This window comes from Schistocerca serialis, chromosome 9, assembly GCF_023864345.2.
Source record: "Schistocerca serialis cubense isolate TAMUIC-IGC-003099 chromosome 9, iqSchSeri2.2, whole genome shotgun sequence".
NCBI lineage: Eukaryota > Metazoa > Arthropoda > Insecta > Orthoptera > Acrididae > Schistocerca > Schistocerca serialis.
The window spans coordinates 337,797,648-337,816,153 of NC_064646.1; the positions used below are offsets into that span (position 1 = coordinate 337,797,648).

The 18,506-nt window shown below is 35.3% G+C and overlaps 1 protein-coding gene across 4 annotated transcripts in view; it reads left to right on the forward strand.

Moving 5' to 3' along the window:
• The window catches only part of LOC126418842 (palmitoyltransferase app-like), a 197,461-nt gene that overhangs the window by 157,368 nt on the left and 21,587 nt on the right, over nt 1-18,506 (forward strand). For 2 of the 4 annotated variants that reach the window (XM_050085821.1, XM_050085822.1), the window contains exon 9: nt 11,518-18,237. The exons of 1 other annotated variant lie outside the window; for it this stretch is intronic. In XM_050085821.1, coding sequence (XP_049941778.1) covers nt 11,518-11,840 — 323 coding nt within the window. In that variant the 3' untranslated portion in view covers nt 11,841-18,237. Of the gene's footprint in view, nt 1-11,517; nt 18,238-18,506 lie in introns of those variants that run through there. One more of the 4 variants, XM_050085823.1, reaches the window with a different exon arrangement.

Sequence of the window (18,506 nt, forward strand, 5' to 3'; positions counted from 1 at the left end):
AATTCTTATCCTCTTTGGATTGTCCTTGTACCATTCTCTCATTATGTATTCCAGTGCACAGTTGAAAAGTAATGGTGATAGGCAGTCACCTTGTCTTAAGCCTGTTTTTATGAGGAATGGTTCCGAAATTTCTCCTCTAAACTTCACTTTTGATTTGGTGTTAGTTAGAGTGAGTTGTATTATTTTAATTAGTTTTGGATGGAGTCCTAGATTTCTTAAAATTTTTAATACTGAAGGTCTGTGGAGATAGTCATATGCCTTCTTAAAATCTACAAATGTTATTGCCAAAGGTTTGTTCCGTTTCTTGTAGTATGCCATAATCAATTTTAAACTAATTATCTGCTCTGCACAGCTTCTCCATGGTCTGAAACCTCCCTGATATTCCCCTAACTCCTGTTCTAATTGCTCCTTGATTCTTTCATATAGGATCGTGGATAGAATTTTATATGTGCAATCTAGGAGAGAGATTCCTCTGTAGTTTTCTGGGTTGCTCTTATCTCCCTTTTTGTGTAGTGGGTGGATGATAGCTGTGGTCCAATGTTCGGGAAATTGTTCTGTTACCCAAATTTTTGTTAGAGCCATGTGTAAGGAGGTCTTGACTGTGTCACTTGCATATTTCCACATTTCAACAAAAACCTGATCTTCTCCACATCCCTTATAATTTTTTTGTTCTTTAAGAATTTCTTCTACTTCTTGGAAAGTTGGAGGGTCTAGTTTGTTAGGTTTGGTTTTTATTGGGGTATTTATGTTGATTTGTAAGGGTTCTTTGGGTTCCTCACAATTCAGAAGTTTGTAAAATGCTTTTGCCATGATTTTTGCATTTTCCTTGTTACTGTGTGTCATTCTTCCATCTTCATCTTTTAGTATTCGTGTAGGGGCCTCATATTGTTGTAGTTGTTTCCCAAAGATTTTGTAGTAGTTCCTGGAGTTGGTTTTATGATAATTACCTTCTATAGACTTTATAATATCTTTATGAAATCCTCTCTTGATTCTTCTAATATTTTGAGTGAATTTTTTTCTTTCATTTTTTAGGTTGATGGCATTTTCTTCAGTTTTATGTGTTTGAAACTTTAACCATGCTTGGTGTCTATCTTCATGGAATTTGTCACATTCTGATGTCCACCATGCATGTTTCCTTCGTGGGTTCAAGGGAACTAGATTCTCTGCTTCTTTTTTAAGATTAGGCACTAGTTGTTCTAGATCATCTGTTAATTTGATGGTTTGTGTTATTTGTTGGTACTTATTATTTTTAATTTGCTGATGTGGGTCAAACCTCCTTTTTATTTTATTAGTTTTTCCGGTCCTCTTGTTTAACGGTGTGAATTTGATTTTAATTTTAACCATATAATGGTCTGAGCCTGTGTCTACTCCTCTCAGTACTTTAACATTGTGGATCTCCTTATGAAAATTTTTGTCCATACAGACATGGTCTAGCTGCCACTCGCCCTTCCTCCAGTCTGGGTGTTTCCATGTTTTAAGTTTACTTGGCTTCCTCTTAAAGTATGTTGATTTAGATATAAGGTTGTGTTCTCTGCAGAGTTCTACAAGTCTTTGACCGTTTTTGTTTGTAAATTTATGTGGACTCCATTTTCCAATTATATCTTTATATTTCCTTTCTTTTCCCAACTGAGCATTGAAATCTCCCAATAAGATTTTTACATTCTTTTTATTTACTCTGTTCACAGTTTGTTCTAGAAGGTCCCAAAATTTATCTACCTCTTCCTTTGTTTTTGTTAGACAATTTTTTTCATTTGTTGGGGCATGAGTTATTATTATTATTTCTTTACTTTCTCCGACGTTAAGTCTGGTTAAAAATGGAAAGTGACACAGACCTTGATCAAGCGTGACTTTCTTTTAACTGTACGGTATATGTTACATTGTATTTAGGAACTTTCGTGTTATTGAACACGTATCAATAATTACGGATTTCTGTAGTTGTATATATACGTTTGGATGTAGCTGTATAGCGTTGATGTACTGGTGGATATTGTGTGGTATGACTCCTGTAGTTGATACTATAATCGGTATAATGTCAACTTTATCTTGATGCCACATGTCCTTGACTTCCTCAGCCAATTGGATGTATTTTTCAATTTTTTCTCCTGTTTTCTTCTGTATATTTGTTGTATTGGGTATGGATATTTCGATTAGTTGTGTTAATTTCTTCTTTTTATTGGTGAGTATGATGTCAGGTTTGTTGTGTGGTGTTGTTTTATCTGTTATAATGGTTCTGTTCCAGTATAATTTGTATTCATCATTCTCCAGTACATTTTGTGGTGCATACTTATATGTGGGAACGTGTTGTTTTATTAGTTTATGTTTTATGGCAAGTTGTTGATGTATTATTTTTGCTACATTGTCATGTCTTCTGGGGTATTCTGTATTTGCTAGTATTGTACATCCACATGTGATGTGATCTACTGTTTCTATTTGTTGTTTGCAAAGTCTGCATTTATCTGTTGTGGTATTGGGATCTGTAATAATATGCTTGCTGTAATATCTGGTGTTTATTGTTTGATCCTGTGTTGCAATCATGAATCCTGTCTCACTATATATATTACCTTTTCTTAGCCATGTGTTGGATGCGTCTTGATCGATGTGTGGCTGTGTTAGATGATACGGGTGCTTGCCATGTAGTGTTTTCTTTTTCCAATTTACTTTCTTTGTATCTGTTGATATTATGTGATCTAAAGGGTTGTAGAAGTGGTTATGAAATTGCAGTGGTGTAGCCGATGTATTTATATGAGTGATTGCTTTGTGTATTTTGCTAGTTTCTGCTCGTTCTAGAAAGAATTTTCTTAAATTGTCTACCTGTCCATAATGTAGGTTTCTTATGTCGATGAATCCCCTTCCTCCTTCCTTTCTGCTTAATGTGAATCTTTCTGTTGCTGAATGTATGTGATGTATTCTATATTTGTGGCATTGTGATCGTATAAGTGTATTGAGTGCTTCTAGGTCTGTGTTACTCCATTTGACTACTCCAAATGAGTAGGTCAATATCGGTATAGCATAAGTATTTATAGCTTTTGTCTTGTTTCTTGCTGTCAATTCTGTTTTCAGTATTTTTGTTAGTCTTTGTCTATATTTTTCTTTTAGTTCTTCTTTAATATTTGTATTATCTATTCCTATTTTTTGTATGTATCCTAGATATTTATAGGCATCTGTTTTTTCCATCGCTTCTATGGAGTCGCTGTGGTTATCCAATATGTAATCTTCTTATTTAGTGTGTTTTCCCTTGACTATGCTATTTTTCTTACATTTGTCTGTTTCAAAAGCCATATTTATATCATTGCTGAATACTTCTGTTATCTTTAGTAATTGGTTGAGTTGTTGATTGGTTGCTGCCAGTAGTTTTAGATCATCCATGTATAGCAAATGTGTGATTTTGTGTGGGTATGTTCCAGTAATATTATATCCATAATTTGTATTATTTAGCATGTTGGATAGTGGGTTCAGTGCAAGACAGAACCAGAAAGGACTTAATGAGTCTCCTTGGTATATTCCACGCTTAATCTGTATTGGCTGTGATGTGATATTATTTGAATTTGTTTGGGTTTTCCAATTTTTCATTACTATGTTTAGGAACTGTATCAATTTTGGATCTACTTTGTATATTTCCAATATTTGTAGTAACTATGAGTGGGGTACACTGTTGTTGTTGTTGTTGTTGTTGTTGTTGTGGTCTTCAGTCCTGAGACTGGTTTGATGCAGCTCTCCATGCTACTCTATCCTGTGCAAGCTTTTTCATCTCCCAGTACCTACTGCAACCTACATCCTTCTGAATCTGCTTAGTGTATTCATCTCTTGGTCTCCCTCTACGATTTTTACCCTCCACGCTGCCCTCCAATACTAAATTGGTGATCCCTTGATGCCTCAGAACATGTCCTACCAACCGATCCCTTCTTCTGGTCAAGTTGTGCCACAAACTTCTCTTCTCCCCAATCCTATTCAATACTTCCTCATTAGTTATGTGATCTACCCATCTAATCTTCAGCATTCTTCTGTAGCACCAAATTTCGAAAGCTTCTATTCTCTTCTTGTCCAAACTATTTATCGTCCATGTTTCACTTCCATACATGGCTACACTCCATACGAATACTTTCAGAAATGACTTCCTGACACTTAAATCAATACTGGATGTTAACAAATTTCTCTTCTTCAGAAACGCTTTCCTTGCCATTGCCAGTCTACATTTTATATCCTCTCTACTTCAACCATCATCAGTTATTTTGCTCCCCAAATAGCAAAACTCCTTTACTACTTTAAGTGCCTCATTTCCTAATCTAATTCCCTCAGCATCAACCGACTTAATTAGACTACATTCCATTATCCTTGTTTTGCTTTTGTTGATCTTCATCTTATATCCTCCTTTCAAGACACTGTCCATTCCATTCAACTGCTCTTCCAAGTCCTTTGCTGTCTCTGACAGAATTACAATGTCATCGGCAAACCTCAAAGTTTTTATTTCTTCTCCATGAATTTTAATACCTACTCCGAATTTTTCTTTTGTTTCCTTTACTGCTTGCTCAATATACAGATTGAACAACATCGGTGAGAGGCTACAACCCTGTCTTACTCCCTTCCCAACCGCTGCATCCCTTTCATTCCCCTCGACTCTTATAACTGCCATCTGGTTTCTGTACAAATTGTAAATAGCCTTTCGCTCCCTGTATTTTACCCCTGCCACCTTTAGAATTTGAAAGAGAGTATTCCAGTCAACATTGTCAAAAGCTTTCTCTAAGTCTACAAATGCTAGAAACGTAGGTTTGCCTTTCCTTAATCTTTCTTCTAAGATAAGTCGTAAGGTCAGTATTGCCTCACGTGTTCCAGTGTTTCTACGGAATCCAAACTGATCTTCCCCGAGGTTGGCTTCTACTAGTTTTTCCATTCGTCTGTAAAGAATTCGTGTTAGTATTTTGCAGCTGTGACTTATTAAACTGATAGTTCGGTAATTTTCACATCTGTCAACACCTGCTTTCTTTGGGATTGGAATTATTATATTCTTCTTGAAGTCTGAGGGTATTTCGCCTGTTTCATACATCTTGCTCACCAGATGGTAGAGTTTTGTCAGGACTGGCTCTCCCACGGCCGTCAGTAGTTCCAATGGAATATTGTCTACTCCGGGGGCCTTGTTTCGACTCAGGTCTTTCAGTGCTCTGTCAAACTCTTCACGCAGTATCGTATCTCCCATTTCATCTTCATCTACATCCTCTTCCATTTCCATAATATTGTCCTCAAGTACATCGCCCTTGTATAGACCCTCTATATACTCCTTCCACCTTTCTGCTTTCCCTTCTTTGCTTAGAACTGGGTTTCCATCTGAGCTCTTGATATTCATACAAGTCGTTCTCTTATCTCCAAAGGTCTCTTTAATTTTCCTGTAGGCGGTATCTATCTTACCCCTAGTGAGATAGGCCTCTACATCCTTACATTTGTCCTCTAGCCATCCCTGCTTAGCCATTTTGCACTTCCTGCCGATCTCATTTTTGAGACGTTTGTATTCCTTTTTGCCTGTTTCACTTACCGCATTTTTATATTTTCTCCTTTCATCAATTAAATTCAATATTTCTTCTGTTACCCAAGGATTTCTACTAGCCCTCGTCTTTTTACCTACTTGATCCTCTGCTGCCTTCACTACTTCATCCCTCAAAGCTACCCATTCTTCTTCTACTGTATTTATTTCCCCCATTCCTGTCAATTGCTCCCTTATGCTCTCCCTGAATCTCTGTACAACCTCTGGTTCTTTTAGTTTATCCAGGTCCCATCTCCTTAAATTCCCACCTTTTTGCAGTTTCTTCAGTTTTAATCTACAGGTCATAACCAATAGATTGTGGTCAGAGTCCACATCTGCCCCTGGAAATGTCTTACAATTTAAAACCTGGTTCCTAAATCTCTGTCTTACCATTATATAATCTATCTGATACCTTTTAGTATCTCCAGGGTTCTTCCAGGTATACAACCTTCTTTCATGATTCTTAAACCAAGTGTTAGTTATGATTATGTTGTGCTCTGTGCAAAATTCTACCAGGCGGCTTCCTCTTTCATTTCTGTCCCCCAATCCATATTCACCTACTATGTTTCCTTCTCTCCCTTTTCCAACACTCAAATTCCAGTCACCCATGACTATTAAATTTTCGTCTCCCTTCACAATCTGGATAATTTCTTTTATTTCATCATACATTTCTTCAATTTCTTCGTCATCTGCAGAGCTACACTATCAAAAGCTTTTTGGTAATCAATGTATGCGTAGTGTAGCGACCTTTGTTTAGTTTTAGCTTGATATGTCACCTCTGTATCTATTATCAGTTGCTCTTTACAACCTCGTGCTCCTTTGCAGCAGCCTTTTTGTTCTTCATTTATAATTTTGTTCTGTGTTGTATGTGTCATTAATTTCTGTGTAATGACTGAAGTTAATATTTTGTAGATTGTTGGTAGGCATGTTATGGGGCGATATTTAGCTGGGTTTGCTATGTCTGCTTGATCTTTAGGTTTCAGATAGGTTATTCCATGTGTAAGTGTATCAGGGAATGTGTATGGGTCTGCAATGTAACTGTTAAATAATTTAGTTAGCTGTGAATGTGTTGAGGTGAACTTCTTTAGCCAGAAATTTGCTATTTTGTCTTTCCCAGGGGCTTTCCAATTGTGAGTAGAATTAATTGCTCAGGTGACTTCATGGTGCAAAATTATCACTTCAGGCATTTGTGGTATCATCTTGTATGAGTCTGTTTCTGTTTGTATCCACCGTGCATGTCTGTTATGTTGTACCGGGTTTGACCATATGTTGCTCCAGAAGTGTTCCATGTCTGTTATGTTTGGTGGATTGTCTATTTTAATGTGTGTGTTATCTATTGTCTCGTAAAATTTCTTTTGGTTTGTGTTGAATGTTTGGTTTTGTTTCCTTCTATTTTCACTTTTTTTTTTTTTTTGTATCTTCTAAGTTGTTTGGCCAATGCTTGTAATTTCTGCTCCTTTTCATCTAATTGCTCTATTGCTTCTTGTTGTGAGATTTTACCTAACCTTTTTTGTTTTTTGGCTGATATTTAATTTCTTATAAATTATGTTAGCTGTCCGATGTATTTTCTCAGTTTTTCTATTCTGATCTGTAGCCTGTGTTGCCAAGCTGGTTTTGTGGGTTTCTTCTGTGTGTTGGTTGGTTCTGATCTCTGCCTAGTGTGTGTATTTAGTGTAGTGAGTGCTCCTACATAAACCTGTAGTTGTAACTCTTCCATAGTTATATTTTCATTTATTTTGTTGTGTATGATTGTGTTGATAGTTGTTATTGTTGTTTCGACTTGTGGGTTATTTGGTGGTCTATGCAAGAATGGTCTAATGTCTGTATTTGTGTCTTTGTATTCTGTATATGTCAACTGAAATTTTTCTTCTATATCTAACATGTGTGTCACTTCATGTTCTATTTGTGCTTGTTCTGGTGGCTGTCTTAAGATTTCGTTTTCCTCTGATTGTTTAATTGACGCGTTTTGTTCTTTGTTTGTTTTCTCTGGGACGTTTGAGTCCATTACTGTATTTTCTTCTTCTTCTAATGGCACATTATTTTGTTCCAGTATTTGTTTTACTCGTTGTTTGATGTTTTCTAATTCTGACTGGGGTATCCTGTTATTTTTTATTATTACACGGATCTGATCAGCTAGTCGTTGTTATGTTAAAAATTTTAATTCTGGGTATCTGGTAATAAATGTTGTGTATACTTGTGATCTGTATCCAGTTGTGTTGGTTCCTAGGTTTGTTGCTTGGTAATAACAGAACATGAGGTGTTGGTTAACTTCATCTTACCATCTCATCCTCTGTCTTTGTTTTCCTTCTAGGGTGGTTGCAGGAAGCATATCCTGCAAAACACCTCTATTTGAATTTAAATCATTTTGATTTATTATTATGATTATTATTATTATTATTATTATTATTATTATTATTTACTTGGCTGAAAGATTCCATTAAGCTTAATTATATTTTTTAACTGTTGTATTTGATTTTTTAACTGTTGTATTCATGTTTGTGTTAATCAGTTAGTCATAAGAGATAACATCAGTGTCAGCAGTTCACTGTGCTAAGCTAGCTTTAAATTGGAGAATCATGTGAATACATCTTTATAACCTCTGAGGATGCCTCTTCTAGTAGGAGACAAAAAGCTAGGCACAAAAAACCATGGTCTTAATTGACAGAAAGCCAATTTCTTCAGAAGGTAAATATGAAGACTGACTTGTACATTCCGTGCCTTACTGGGCATGGTTATGTTGGGGATTGGAGGTGATATGTCTTGCGTAGATGCAGAGTAAAAACATATTCAAAGGTAGAAAGAAATAGTCTTCCAGAAGGAGAACTGACAAAGCAGATTATGAGAATTTATTTAGGAATACATAGGTGTACGAGGTCAAATTGTGCTGCAAATGCAGAATCATAGAAATAAAGTTTATATCAATATAGATGAAAGAAACTTGTACGGACAGCATATGTTGCAATTATGAAGAAACCAAAAGAAAAGGAAGTTCCGAATGGAACAAGGCAGCTATAAAATAGAAGGCAATCTGCAAATAGCGATAGGAATGTGATAGATTTATAAAAGAACTTATTAGACATAACAGCTTGAAGAAAACTGAACAAACTTTTGTTGGGTAGACACCACATTTCATCAGGTAAGATGGCAGATGGCACAATAACTATCAACTGAGAGAAAACTGTGCAAGCATTCTAAGAGTTCTTTAAATGTTTGTGGAGTTTCAGAAATGAATCAGCAACATAGGTAGTTGATAATGAAAATAATGACCTTTTGGAAGACGTACCAAGTGAGGAATATAAAGCCGTTTGAGATACGGAAGAGGAGAGGTGCATGGTCATGACGGTATAGAAATGGTTAAATCAGTGGAGGAAAGGTAATATGAAAGGAACTTGCAATATTGTTTTCAGAAAGTTTGCAAAAGAAAATTCCCCTAGCGTGGAACAGTGCTTCTGCTTCACAAGAATGGGGCAAACAATGCTCAAATATTGACCCATCACCCTCCCCCCCTTTCTCATAATGTACACGTGGATGGAAAAAAACATTACACTTTAATCATTTGGAGAAACAAGGTGACTTTAGAACTGCTTGACCATGTGCAAATTGTGAACGAAAGTATAGAATGAAGCAGGGAAGTATGAATTATCACTTTGCTGGGTTTCATAGACTTTTAGAAAGCTTCTAACTTGGGTAGTATACAGGGTGTTACGAAAAGGTACGGCCAAACTTTCAGGAAACATTCCTCACACACAAATAAAGAAAAGATGTTACGTGGACATGTGTCCGGAAACTCTTAATTTCCATGTTAGAGCTCATTTTAGTTTCGTCCACCTACGCTCAATGGAGCACGTTATCATGATTTCATACGGGATACTCTACCTGTGCTGCTAGAACATGTGCCTTTACAAGTACGACACAACATGTGGTTCATGCGCGATGGAGCTCCTGCACATTTCAGTCGAAGTGTTCGTACACTTCTCAACAACAGATTCGGTGACCGATGGATTGGTAGAGGCAGACCAATCCCATGGCCTCCACGCTCTCCTGACCTCAACCCTTTTGACTTTCATTTATGGGGGCATTTGAAAGCTCTTGTCTACGCAACCCCGGTACCAAATGTAGAGACTCTTCGTGCTCGTATTGTGGACGGCTGTGATACAATACGCCATTCTCCAGGGCTGCATCAGCGCATCAGGGATTCGATGCGATGGAGGGTGGATGCATGTATCCTCGCTAACGGAGGACATTTTGAATATTTCCTGTAACAAAGTGTTTGAAGTCACGCTGGTATGTTCTGTTACTGTGTGTTTCCATTCCATGATTAATGTGATTTGAAGAGAAGTAATAAAATGAGCACTAACGTGGAAAGTAAGCGTTTCCGAACACATATCCACATAACATATTTTCTTTCTTTGTGTGTGAGGAATGTTTCCTGAATGTTTGGCTGTACCTTTTTGTAACACGATGTATACTGAGGAATACATATGTCAGTGCTACAGCTTCAATTAGGCTGTATCAGGTTTCAGATTTCAAATAGAACTCAAACAAGGGATTCCATATCACAGAAATTATTCTCACCAGTCAAGGAAGTTTTCTGATCCTGAACTGGAAAAATAAAGAGGGAATATGTATTAAACAGAAATATCAGAACCACATTTTTTTTCGCAGATAACTCTGTACTGTTTGCTTCTAGTGCAGATAAACTTCAGCAGTAAATGGAACAAACTAATTTGGTGAGTTTGACGGGTCAGAAAATTCAACTATAATAAGACTAAAATTCAGCTACAATAAGACTAAAATAATGTACATTGAACACTCTAAAAAATAAACTGTAAAAATTAACAGTGCTGTCCTGTTCATGGGGTTCTGTATTTAGTAGGACTCTGGAAGACACTGACTGGATGGACAGTGAAATAAATGCAGCAAAGAGTAAAATATAGCTTGGAGTGCTTTTGGTGAACCAAACAATGTCTTCAGAACTGTTTCTGATATCTCTTAAATGGGTAGTTCACATTTAGTGTCCCTTAAGAATTTTGACTTATTGAAATAGGATATTGTCTTTTAACACAAAACCACTCAAAATTGAATGATTGGGAGAGGTGCAAGCTGGGAATTCCAAGGAGAGGCAGAAAAAAGAAACAAATTGGCGAGGGATCAGAATGGAGTGAAGTACATAATTATGATACTAATGAAAATGAAATGGCAGTTGGCATGACATGTAGCCAGACGATTGGGTGGAAAATGAATCAAGAAGGTTGTCTGCTGGATTTGGAGATATAAGAAAAGACCCCAAGAAATTGATCTAATGGAAGATGGGAAGAAATATGCAGGAGTTACATGGCTCCACATAGCTGAAGACTGTAATACATTTAAAAATCTAAAGGAAGATATTCAACAATGTAGAAGATAAATTGCCACTTACCATAAAGAAGACACTGCAAGTTACAGTAAGTAGCAATTGATCTTTCCTACAATGTTGATATTTCTGACTGGAGTTTCCATTGTTTGATAAAGGAAGATTTTATTCAGCAGTGGATGTCAACCACCACCACTACCACTACCACCACCACCGCCATCACCTTCCGACCTTCAGATTGACTTACTTGATCAGTTAGGCAATTTTTGATGGTCTCCAAACCATGGTACAACTTGGCATTTTTCACTTATAAAAATCATAGCTAGGGGATAAAGAGGTGATAAGTGATGGGAAAAAATGCTAGGACTGACTGAGAATTTAGTGCTGAACCTTTTAGTGGTCATGCTGAAGAGTATGTACTGATGTATAATATTTAAAATTATATACTTTAAATGTAGTCAGCATGTAGCAGCTAGCATAATATCAGTTTATTTTAAATGTCTCTCGTTCCCACCCCAGCGGTATTACACAATAATGTTATGTAGTATGGATAAGCAAATGACGTAGCAACGTTCACTTTGTTTACAGTTTCATTATTACGTCTATCTCAACTTTGTGGTGGGATAATTAACATATTGACATTTTTCCACAGGTAGTAATGCGAGTAGCACAAATGGCAGTCCCACTGGGGTCACCGCAGCAGCCATTAGTTCAAATGTGTCTCCAGCTCAAGATGCAGTTGCTCCCATTCACCCCACACTCATTACCCAAGTACCATGCGAAGAAGCTGCAGGTACTGTTACAGACTTCACACTCTGTGATGCTTCTGTTGCAATGCCCTTAAGTGCATCAAGATTACGGTTGCTGCAAGACACCACCATGATAGAATCTGCCTTGGATTTGGACTCTCTGGAGGAAGCTTCTGTGGGGGCTGGCAGCCAGGCCGGCTTGCTCCATGTCGGCAGTGTTGTTTGACAGGAGTCTCTGTCTGCTGAAAGATGTACATTTTGCATTTTCTAGGCTAGTAACAGTGCTTTGGTGTGTGTGTGTGTGTGTGTGTGTGTGTATGTGTGTAGCAAATTTTCCTGGCACTGAGATACAAAACTGTCTTCAATCTGCAGTACTGCAACCTACAGAACATCACTTTTGTGTAATTGTGGCAAACAAGGCTACACTGGAAGGAAAATCTTTTTTTGTGTGTATGTTTTAGAAATAATTTGTACATTTTAAAACAAAATGGGTGAAGTACTTCAGTTATTATTAGTAGCTCATAGCATAATTTTTGTATCGTGCCAAACGCTATTGGTCTTTATCACTTTTTAGGGAATTTAAGCTCTGTTTTGTGATCTTTGCAAGTCCGAAATCATTCTCTTTGCATGAACAGTTTTAATGTGTTGTGTGTTGAGTGCTAAAGAGGTGCTTTTCTCCCAATGTGTGTGCCTCAATTTTGCGATAATAAAATCAGTACTAATTTTTTGGTTACGCATTTGAATGTGTTAATTAGAAAACTTTAGCAAGATTGCTATGTTCAGTCAGTGTGGACCAAAATTTTCTCAGTTACTGTGAATGCAGGATATTTAAGATCCTTATTCACAGTGGAGCAAACATTCCAAAATTTAAATGGCTGCATTACAATGCAATTTATTCGTAATAAAATATATTGAATGGTGTGTGGCAATTGCACGATTCAAAAGAAATTTCTTGCTTTTGTATAAACAAACTGGAAAGTCAGCATTGCTATAAAAGTTGCATTTTCTGATTCACTGTAAACAGATTTATGCCTTTAGCAATTTTGAGTTCTTAATTGAACACGAGAAGCTAATGCACATTTAGAAATATGTAAACTTAAAATTTTATATTTTTCGTCAAACCAGTGCTGTATCTCTGTCCAGTTAGATATTTGAACTTTATTTACTTCTTTTAATTTGTCAACTGTTGTCTCAAAACTACTCTCTCTTAGTCCCGTCACATTCTTCTGCCACAACCACACCTCTCTAACTGTGTAATAGCTGCTTGTGTCTTTAATTTTCATTTTAAAAGTGTGTTGTGTTTTTATCAATCAGAACATAAGATGACGACTTAATTTTCACCACTTTGTAATCAAGAGTATTCTATGACTTTCAGAATCACTTTTAATAACTTAAACACAGTTTCCTATTATCGTCTCTGTTTATGAAGTCAATTATCGAAACATATTTTAGCAGCATGTACCATCCTTAAGTTCCTTATATTGATGCCTTACATTTCTGCATTAATATACAGTTACTGTAAGGCAGTAATAGAATACTTTAGATTGGCAACATGTTATTGGAACATGCTATTCTAACTTAATTAGTAAGTCACGAATGAGAAAGCAGTTCATGTTTAATTTAGTGTGCCAATTATGATGTCTCCAATATATAGTGTATTCAAACATTTGTAGCTTCATTTCTCATTATTTTGGATCTACTTAATTTTATTTTACTAATTATATAATTTTGTAAACCACAGGTATTACGCTTTCTGGGTCAAGTATTGCTTCATTTCATATTCAGGTAGTTGTTTGAAAATGTCTCTTTAAATTTAAGTGATGGCAGTGAAAAAATTCATTTTGTGATGATAGTCAAGATATATGCAGTTTTGTCACTAAGTGTATTTGGTTATGACGTGCACTTTTGAATTCATCAGATGTTTTCAAATGCTAATAGAACAGGTTAATACATACTAACTAGATGTTACATATCTTTTCATTCTGTATATGCTGTATGTAGGGAGAGGAGACTATTTGAACAGTTAGGTAATACATAGAGGCAGAAGGGATGAGGGATGGGGATATGTAAATGTACATGAATTTATAGACAGGCAAGAGGTAATAAGAAAGGAGGCCACAGCCTTATTGACACAAAAACTCTATATGGACAAGATAAATTGTGGTTGTCCTACACAGTTTTATAAATTATTTTATTACTTTTGTGTAGAGTTTGTTGTTACTATTATTGAAGTAGTAACAATTAAAATCTTCGTGGTATAGTATGTGTTACCTGACATTCTAAACTTTTTTTGTGTCAGTCCAGTACGTTATAAGAGCTTATAGACAATTCTGTGTTAGTATTTCTTTTTCACCACTTCAGTTGTCCCATACATGCCACAGTGCTAAAACTAATTCTTTTATTGTGGTTCACCATCTTTTAGTTGTATGTTGGTGCTGCATTTCTTTTCTTCATTATTTCAGAATTGTTCACTGAAAAAACTATCACTCAGGTGAGGAGCAAATTTATGTGATTAGAATTTTTCAAAGTCATCTTGCAGAATGACACCACTTTAATTATAAAAGCCTCATGTCAGAAAGGGTTGATCATATAAGAATGTTACAAAGAATGGTGAGAGCCATTGTAACATAAGTTTGCCGACCCTGTCAACAGATAAGTCTGCATTTAAATTAAAACTGAAAACATTGCCTTAAGTATCAGCATATAACAATATTTAGTTTAATTTGCCACCAAAACTATACCCAAGTGAAGGCTGATAAGTTTTTCCACCAGTATTCATACACAGAAAAGTGATACACATACAAGCAAATATGACTGTGTGGTAAAATTAAAGCTCATCATGTTGCTAACCTTTGGCTCACACAATAGCTTGTATGTTCACCCCTTTACTGATGCAGAGGTCCTTTTCTTGCCACTCCAGGTGTGAGGTTACCAGATCAACCACTCCATAAGCAAGGAACAGGATATTTGTGGATTGATTTGATTGTTTGTTCTCCCCTTTCTTTCTTGCTTTTTTTTTAAAAAAAATGAAGTTTATTAACAGCAAATATTAAAGTTTTGTTATCTCCTTTATTTATATAACAGGTTGTAAATTTGCATCTGCGAGTGCCCCCCAATCCCTAACATTTGGCTTCGTGCTACAAATGCCTCAAAAAAGGTGTGAAGCCTAATTCAGATGCACATATTCCTTATCAAGAAAAAATTGCATGGGGCTGCAGAAATATTACAATGTTTTAAATATAAAATTTAGAGTCAAATGTGATAAAAAGTTGCAGCAGCTGCTGTTTAAGAAGGGTGTAAGTCTTAACAGATTAAAAACAAAAGAAAAGGAAAAATGACTTCCTGCAAAGTATTTAACTATAATTAAGAATGATTTGTATGCAGACTAGGCTATCACATTTATATTATTTCTTGGAAGAGAAATATGCATTTTGCTTCTTCTCATTCATTTATAATTTTTTAACCTTAAAAATCACAGGCACTCCAGCAGTGTGTTAAATCTTAAATCTTGTGTGTTATTCCATGACTCAATACCAGTAATACCTGCAACTAAATTAGTGTCTTCCATGGGGGTCATGTTTCTTAGCACACGCACTCTTGCTTGTGACTCATTTCCTACAGGACCCAGTGTGTTTGAAACTTTGTATACCTTTTCTGCTTAATTGGATTTCATATAAAAAGATTTTCTTCTGTTTATTTCTCAGTGAAAGGAAAGTGGTTCATCTTTTGGATAAAATATGAACTTAAAAATACTAATTGGACAGGTCATTTAGCCCACTGAACTTTCTAAACAGTTAGTCTTGTAATCCCCAAATAAACAAAAAAAATTCATACAAATTTTTAGATTTGTATAGAGTAATTTGGTGAAAGTATGCGTATTCCAACTTGCTGCCTGGTTATTTATAAGAGAAGCTGATGAATTCAAAAGTTTAGTGATCATTGTATATTTTGTTACTGGCGTATTGATATCTTTAGTTTGTGTAGATAGCTTCTTCTCACATAACTAATTACCTGTCTTTACTTTCACATCTTCTGTACCTTTTGTGATGAAACAGTCAGACTGAATAAACAGGTTACTATTCACAAAGTTCCAATATCCATCTTGTATAGCATAGGTACAGTTCTTTAAGTTTTTCTTTCAGTCTTTTTCTCTAAGATTGCTAACATATCAGTGTTCAAACATTCTATTATCAGTACCCTGTACTTTATGGTATGAGCAGTGCTGACCGATAGCTTTTTGACAATGATAAAAGTACAAATAGAACTTCAAAATTACGATGATGGAAAGGTACCTTATTTGAAAGTTGGTATATTTAGTGTATCTATGTCATGTGTTGCATCATTCAGTATTGCCACTGACTTCAGTACTTTCTTACTTGAGTTACAATACAGCGTGTTTTGCGTGTATATGTATTATGAGGGTTGTGAGAAATGTGCTGATAAAAGATATCCCCAAGCATTTCACAATTCACACAAATTTTTGTAACAGCACTATTATAGCCTCAGTATAATATGAATATAATTACATATATGTAATTCTTATTGTTTGAAAGCAAAGATTTTCAGATCCTTTCTCACTGCTGAAACTCCATAGGAATCAGAATATTTTTCTAAAGACTGTGTACATTTTTTGAAATCTTTTTATTTTAAATAGTTTGTTGAGTGAACTATTTACTCAATTGCCTTTTGTAAATAGAAAATGTCAAAAATAAGTTCATTCCTTGTGAACTAATCTACAAATTGTTTATAACAAAATTCCTTATGTCCAAATGTTCAAACTGTACAACATGTAACATTTAATGAAGATCGTGTTTGTATAAGTACCATTAATTTATTTTTGTAAATTTGCTGTGGAAACCTGGTTGGTTGTTTGGCTGATCAGTTAGTGTTACCTGATGATTGATTGTGTGTGAGTACAGATGTAAGACAGTGCCTTTAAGCCATGGAGGTCACAATCATTAGATGGTTAAAGATCTCATGCTTTTGTTGAAGTTTTGCCTTTGGTCTTTTTCTAAAACTCTCGCATTGTGACTAATATGAAATATTAACTGTCTTGTGTAAATCTGGACAGTGTAGTGTAAATTTTAAAATGCCAAAAATCTTCATTAATTTATTTCTACTTGTATAATTACCAGTTAGATGATAGAAGATAATGTGTGTGATCATATTTGGTTATTCCCATGTTAGGCAAGCTAAAAGGTAGCATAACATCCAAACTGCTTTCTTGGATGGCAGTAGCTTTCATTTTATACTTGTTCCTATTTTGTGTGCCACACTGATCATAAATATATCCGTATTTAATTGTGTTATGGATGGCACAGGTGAAAAAAGAATTTATAAATGCTTGAATATTTTTGAAAACTTAGGTGGTATGTTTTAATGTGAATATCATAGTCATGGCAATAATTTCCCAATTGTATTTAGGCGTGTTAGCTTTTGTAGCTAAATTCAATGATTTGACTTCCGTGTTGTACACAATTTATATTGAGACAGACACCCCTTTTGATCTATAAAATGTTAGTTATCCTATGTTGCAGCCACAGCTTTCTTCCCTGTTGCAGTTTCACTGACAAGTGCACATAACTTCAAATATATGAAAAATATTGTGATCTCTGAAACTGCTCATGAGAATTGCAGAGATTCAGTGCTCATTAATAGCAATTTAAGTTTAACCACTTATTTATTGCAAGAAAAACATTTAGAATTTGGAGTGAAGCAACATTATTTACAGTTAGTGTTCAGTTTCATTAAAAAATTATATCTTAATTTCAAACGCTGAAGTTTGCCATAAAAGCTGTAGACACCAGACAGGAATGGTTGTTGTTATTTTTGTTGTCAGCTCCTGTTGATCACTCAGCTCTCTGTCAAACTGTACATCTTAATCTGTAGTGCAATTATTTTATAATTTTTAAGAAGACCATGGATATTTTTTATTATTTATGTAGCATTTTTATTTAGCTTTATGGAGACAGCAGAATCAATTGCATTCCCAGGAAGTTTAACACACGGTGGGAATAAATAGTTTGCACTAAGTCTCCAGGATCATCACTCATACTGTAAAGGAACATTTTAGTTCTCAAGATAATTTATTTTAATTTTTAATGCCAAAGCAAATTTTGGCATCCTCTAATGTGATACTCATTAGATTTATTTTGTCTAATAACAACCTATTTTCTGTGGGTAGTAAAATGACAACCATTGCAGTGTGACAAGCTATGGATTTCTTCATAATGTCTGTTAGTTGCAATTTATGTTGTACACTGTCCAGTTTATATGTAATATTTCAGCAAATTTGTATACATTTGTGTATGTACATATGTATATATATATACATATATTATGAAGTGATGTATGTAAATGTAAATAGACTATATTATAAAGCAGATTGAAATTTGTGTGTGAACCTATTGGCATTTTCCTTCTTCTCCCATTGCATATAAAATTATTGAATGCAGTATTTAATGGTATATTTCTACCAATAGCAGCCATCATTCAAATGTTAAGAGACTATCATTGCTGCAGACATAAATAATTGTTGTTAGTTTCTGGCAGTTCCATCACATTGTTACTAATAAATTCATTTCGCTTTGATCCTGTGTCATTCACATTCTTCATTGTACAGTCATTACCTCCTCCTGTAGCACTTCATGTTGTGTTATCCGACAGGAGATAAAACTGCACTGGAGATTTTGTCATATGAATCTGTTAATGGAGAACTGCAAATTGGAATAAATAATGCCCAAACATCAAAGAATAGAGTTTTAGTCATATTGCACAAGTCATGTTTTTACATTTACTCCTCCAAGACATGAAGTCTCTTGAACATCTTCCATAAATAGAGAGGCAGCAGTGTATTTCCACACACTAAGATTACAGAAAATATAAGCTGATT